Source organism: Lycium barbarum, chromosome 9, assembly GCF_019175385.1.
Source record: "Lycium barbarum isolate Lr01 chromosome 9, ASM1917538v2, whole genome shotgun sequence".
In the NCBI taxonomy this organism is placed as follows: Eukaryota; Viridiplantae; Streptophyta; class Magnoliopsida; order Solanales; family Solanaceae; genus Lycium; species Lycium barbarum.
In genome coordinates this window covers 118480256-118486602 of record NC_083345.1, presented here as the reverse complement: position 1 = coordinate 118486602, position 6347 = coordinate 118480256, and the positions used below count along the sequence as shown (strand labels likewise).

General features: G+C 32.1%; 1 protein-coding gene across 1 annotated transcript; it reads left to right on the top strand.

Annotated features, from left to right (window-relative positions):
* The first annotated feature begins 3466 nt into the window (after nt 1-3466).
* Nucleotides 3467-6347, top strand: LOC132609623 (abscisic acid 8'-hydroxylase CYP707A2). Its single transcript, XM_060323685.1, has 7 exons — nt 3467-3793; nt 3895-4213; nt 4379-4765; nt 4868-5042; nt 5153-5259; nt 5370-5488; nt 5660-6347. The coding sequence occupies exons 1-7, from the start codon at nt 3594-3596 to the stop codon at nt 5760-5762; spliced, it is 1410 nt and encodes a 469-aa protein (XP_060179668.1). The 5' UTR covers nt 3467-3593; the 3' UTR covers nt 5763-6347.

Genomic DNA, 6347 nt, shown 5'->3' with positions numbered 1-6347 from the left:
ACAAAAGAGAGGAGTAGCTTGTGGTTCAACAAGAACAATTCTCGATGGTTGATTTAGTGAGAGAATTTGATGAGAGGTGAGGAGTTTTGGGGTTTTAGTTTCTTGGAGAAAACGAAATTAGAGGTGGTGATGAGGATATGAGCCAAAAAGGTATATATGTTACTTGGATAAGGATGAAAAAAAAAAGGTGGCGGCCCAAACTTTTATGTTTGGATTAATATGAAAAGTTTGCCGCCCAAAACATTATATATCTATTCCATTTCTTAATTTAATAAAGATAATAATAGTAGGAGTAGTTTATATAACTATACCATAATACTTCAAACAAGTTTCAAATATCGTCAAATTCACGTTTAGAAAGTGTGAAGTAAAATATATCCTTACTATCAAGAAATGATCAATCAAAAATTCAAGTGTTAGTTTACAAAATTTTGGGGTGTTACAACATAGACATCCTAAGACGTTCTAAACCTGTTGCTAGTATCAAGTTTATCACGATCCAACTTATGGACGAATTGTGATAGGCTACCTAAACTTTACCGATGGAATCTTTTTTGTGTCTAGGCCATGTCTTGCTCTGCCCGCGGGCATGAAAACTTTAACAGATAACCTTCATTAACATGCCAATAAATTTAGTAGGAATGTCCAAATTATGAATGATATGAACGGTTGAAAACTAGACTTCAAGAGAATTTGACATCTTACTTATTCCCAAGTTCGTTAATTATACATTGGGAATATTAATAATTTGAATTTAGACATTGCATTCTCTTGTTTGAATCTTTCGCCCCTCGTATAGTTTCCAACTTGTCTTGTTCCTTGGGATTCCTTTGAACTCCACTTCCATCTCATGCCAGTAATCCGTCATACCAAAATTTCTTTTATTTAGAGCTAGAAGTTTCACTAGTCGGAAGACCAAATATTACTACTAATTACAATCATGAATTCCAAAAACTAATGGCATCTCTCTATACTTTTAAAATTATGGAACTTTAAAGTTCTCATTTTACACATAATGACATGCTTTTATAAATCTAGAAATTCCATTACATGTTTAAGATAAAATTTCCATAAGTTCTTTTTCCTTTTAAAACTTTATGCCCATTTAAACTACGTCATATAAGTTGAGACAAAAGAAATATTTAGTTCTGTTTGAAAAGAATATGACACTTATTTAAAGGGTAAACGTTTAGTGTTTAGTTTGAAACATACATACATTCTTTTATTTAAAAATAAATTATATCATATTTAGAATTTATATGAAAAGTACTATACATCATTGAATTTTTGTGATAAAAAAATTAAAAATATTGTCGTAAAACGAGTGACTCTGTAAATACTAATTCCATTTAAAGTATATAATAGAGTTAATAAACAAAAATATATTACACACACCCAAGATACTTTTAGTAAAACTATTAAGGTAGTTCCTTCTTGAGGTCACTCTACGTCATGAAAAAAAAAAGAAAAAAAAAGAGGTCACTTTACTACCTCACGGTCTTGAATTCACCAAATCTCTTGGATAATATACCGCCTTCGGTCAATTTATAGTAAAAGAAATAATTTGCGCGACATATATGATGGGATTCGCCAAGTTTCAAATCAACCCATGTTGGAGACAAGTCAGGTCAAACTTCAAGTCGATCCATATCAACCAAACACTTGGCAACACAAAATAAAAACAAGTTTTATATTCATATTATTAAATATAATATAATATAATATAAAATAGAAATCCCATCAATACAAGCAATATTCATGGTTCGAGTCTGCTCGATCCGTGCCTTCAATTTGTAAGAAAGGCTTGAGAAAACCAAGAGGCGGCGAGTAGTAGGTTGGAGTTAAATTTAAGCGGGTCAAAATGGTAAATGATATATTTAACATGTTTAAATTTTTTTTGCATCAAAATGGATCGAATAACGAGTTATAATCCAACTTATACGGCATGATCCAACTTCCCTTCTTTGTTTTGATTTGTTTTATGAGAACAATTGTGAAAGTTAATGATTTTTTTCTTAAATTATTAGTTTAAATTTTTCGAAACATTATTGTCAGTCTTTAAATTTAATTTAGTGTAGTATTTAAGCAGTTGGGTTATACTATTTTGGATTGTTTGATCCAACAGTTTAATAGGCATTTTGGGTTTAAGTCATTGAACCAAATCAATACACAGATCATTATCAACCTAATTAAACTTAGAATGAATTGAGCGGGTTACTAATTGAGCGGGTTACTAAAACTAAGTTTAATTGTAGAAACCTTTTTTAAAAAAATGTAAATATTCGAATGAGCAAATTTATACTGGTGTTGTGCAACTATATGTGTCTTGGTTACTCGAATTTTTTTATTTTTGTTTATCTTACATTACACTAATCCCTCTTTAATAAATGCTCACTCTATCGATGTTAAGGAATAATATGTTTAAAGAAATCATTCATTTTTTTCTTGCTTTTGGTTGATCAAAATATTATTAAAAATATATTGTTTAAGAAAACAAATTCCTTAAAGATCAAGAAAGAGATTATGGGGGAGAAGTTCCTTATGTGACATTCCATGTACACTATAAAATTTACCTAGATTATATATAAATGTTTTTAAAACAATAAATTTCGCTTACTTACCAAATATCAAATAATAAGTATGAAACTCACTTATTTTTTAAGAAGTTATTTTCGAGGTAAATATATCTTATGAAAAATATTTTCTTTCATACTAAACACACCCTAGATCTCTTGTAAATAGTTTCTAGGGGTACTTTTTTTTAAGGAATATTAATACATATGTTTTAAATTTAATTTTAAAAGTTCGTGATTCCCTTTACTTAATCATTGTTTTAAATTCTTATGCGATGGTACGGATAGTAAGTTCATCCCCTCTATACCTCTTTTTGCCCTTTCATTTCATAATATAGAGTCAACCAACCCCTTCCCTACCCACAACTTGTACTCCTATACCCCACCCACCACCACTTCACTCACACACTCTTTTTACATACTCCTTCTCCGTCTCAAAAATATTATCATAATTACTATTTCGACAGTTAAAAAATATTTTTTATTTTAATTTTTTTAAATATTTTTTAAATATTTTGAATTATTAACTACTTTAACTTATAATATTTTTTATGTGATTTCTAAGTATGTAATTTTTATTTTAAAAAAGCTAAAAATTCTATGTCCGTATTCACACCGAATATTAGTTAATTTGATAATTTTTTTTTTTTGGGATGGAGGGAGTAAATCCAAACTCACACGTGCCACAAACCCTCTCCCTTTCCTCTCTCTTTCTCTTATGTTTCTGGTTTTGTAAATATACAAAAACATGAGCTGGAGGCAGATTCCGTGTGTGGTATTCAAGCTGTATGTTAAAGGACCCCCCCCCCCCGGGGTACCCACACCCTACTCCACTCCCATGATATTTTCTTTTTCTTTTTCTCTCTACCTTACCTATATATATACATCCTTTGCACTTGGTTTTTTCATCATTAAACCATCAAGTTTTAAAACTAGTATACTTGCTAGCAACAAGCAACATTTGAAGTGCCTATTTTTGGTACCTTTTGGTTCTTGTTTAAACTCAAAGAAAAAATACACATGGAGATTGTTTCTATGTTTTGTTTATTTGCTATCATTTCTTTCACTTTTCTTCTCCTCCATTCAATCCTCAAGTTCTTGGCTGTTGCTGACAAGAAATTGCCACTTCCTCCTGGAACTTTGGGTTGGCCTTATATTGGAGAAACTTTCCAACTTTACTCTCAAAATCCCAATGTTTTCTTTGCCTCCAAAATCAAAAAGTAAGTGAAAAAAATAATTAAAAATCATTCAGCTTTTTTTAGTATTTTCTTGATTTCAAGTTACTAATGAAAAATGGTTTTTTTATTTTGTTTTTTTATAGGTATGGTTCAATATTCAAGACTTACATATTAGGCTGTCCTTGTGTGATGATATCAAGTCCAGAAGCAGCTAAGCAAGTTTTGGTCACAAGGGCTAATTTGTTTAAGCCTACATTTCCTGCTAGTAAAGAGAGGATGTTGGGAAAACAAGCAATTTTCTTTCACCAAGGTGATTACCATGCCAAGTTGAGGAAATTAGTACTCCGAGCTTTCATGCCCGAATCGATCAGAAACATCGTCCCAGATATTGAATCCATTGCGAAGAGTTCACTCGAATCATTTGAGGGCAGATTGATCAACACTTACCAAGAAATGAAGACAGTATGTTCTTGAATTCCCTACAACTAAAACTTACCAAAACAACAGGGGAAAACAGAATCCTCTGTTTTCACTCAAAACAGAGTCCCCTGTTTTTTCCTCTGTTTTTGAATGTGGCATTTTGGATAGTTACTAAACTTGTCATCTTACATTTTGTGTTATTTGCAGTACACATTCAATGTTGCATTGATTTCAATATTTGGAAAAGATGAATTCCTATATAGAGAGGAACTCAAGAGGTGTTACTACATTCTTGAAAAAGGGTACAATTCAATGCCAATCAATCTCCCCGGTACACTCTTCAACAAAGCAATGAAAGCAAGGAAGGAACTAGCAAAAATTGTAGCCAAAATCATCTCGACTAGACGGGAAATGAAGATCGATCATAGCGATTTGCTTGGTTCTTTCATGGGAGATAAAGAAGGACTCACTGACGAACAAATTGCAGATAACGTCATTGGAGTCATTTTTGCAGCTAGAGACACTACTGCTAGTGTACTTACATGGATCCTCAAATACCTTGGAGAAAATCCTAGTGTCCTTCATGCTGTCACAGTAAGATCCATACCCTTATTAAAAAAAAAAAAAAAAATCCAATTTTTTTATATGGTTTCATAATAGGAAGCAGAAAAATAATAATATTTTGTGAATTTACAGGAAGAACAAGAGGCTATAATGAGAAATAAAGAGGAGAATGGTGAAGAAGAAGTCCTAAATTGGGCAGACACTAAACAAATGCCTATGACTACAAGAGTGGTTCAAGAAACACTTCGAGTTGCTTCTATCTTATCTTTCACTTTCAGAGAAGCTGTTGAAGATGTTGAATTTGATGGTGAGTTTTGATATCACCCTTTTGATTTTTCAAGTCAAATCTATCACATTCCGGTTTAGATATTTTAAATATTTTTTGTTAATTTTTTGTATTTTTGTGATAATTTTCAGGATATTTAATACCTAAAGGATGGAAAGTACTACCACTCTTTAGGAACATTCATCATAGTCCAGACAACTTTCCTGAACCAGAGAAATTTGATCCTTCAAGATTTGAGGTAAATATCAGCAAAAAATAGCAATCTTTAGATGAAATTATTAATTTTTTTCCCTGATTTTCTTACTTAAGTCTTGTTATCTAAGAGAAATCTTTTATGGTATGTAACAGGTGTCTCCCAAGCCCAATACCTTCATGCCATTTGGCAATGGGGTCCACTCATGTCCAGGGAATGAATTAGCCAAAATGGAAACCTTGATCCTCGTACATCATCTGACCACAAAGTACAGGTCAGTAACGGAACTCTAGATTAAAAAAAAAAATCCCGTGTCTAATTCTAACTGAATTCTCATCATTTCATCACAAAAATAGAAAAGAAGGAAAACCCTTTGAAAAGTAAAGTTCCTAAAAATAGTATGTCAAATATAATTTTCTAATTTAACTTTGTTCATTTCTGACAGGTGGTCTATGGTGGGCCCACAGAATGGAATTCAGTATGGGCCATTTGCTCTTCCCCAAAATGGTCTGCCCATTAAGCTCTCTCTCAAAACATCATCAGCATAAGCCTAACATTGAGATAAGTGGTTATTCCTCAAAAAGAAAAGAAAGGAAAAAAAAAATGATGAAGAACCACAAATGGTTTTTCTCAAGAAAGGAAAAAATAAAAGATGTTATACAAAAATAAGTTTGGGATTCGCATCGCACGAGCTTGACTAGCCCAAAAGGCGCGATCAAGACCAAAACAGGCATCGCACGAGCTTGACCGGCCCAAAAGGCACAATCGAGACTAAAACAGGCATCGCATGAGCTTGACTGGTCCAAAGGCATGGCCAAGACCAAGACGAGCATATAAGTGCAGGACCTAAAAATGTAAGTACAGAGAGTTACTATACTACTATGAGATACTCAAAGTCAGAAGAAAAAAAAAACACAAAAAGGGTCTGGATTCATTTTCCTTAAAGAAAAGGAAAAAGATAGGGAGAAAGTAATTAATTATTCATAGTAAGAGAATTTTTTTTTTCTTCTTGTAATTTTATTTAATTTTTTTGGGTTCTTTTTTTAAAATTTAAATTCTGACATGTAAAGAAGTCCGCAAGGCAATTAATGAAAGTCTGACTATGACAGCACATAGTTCTGTCAATTTCTTAA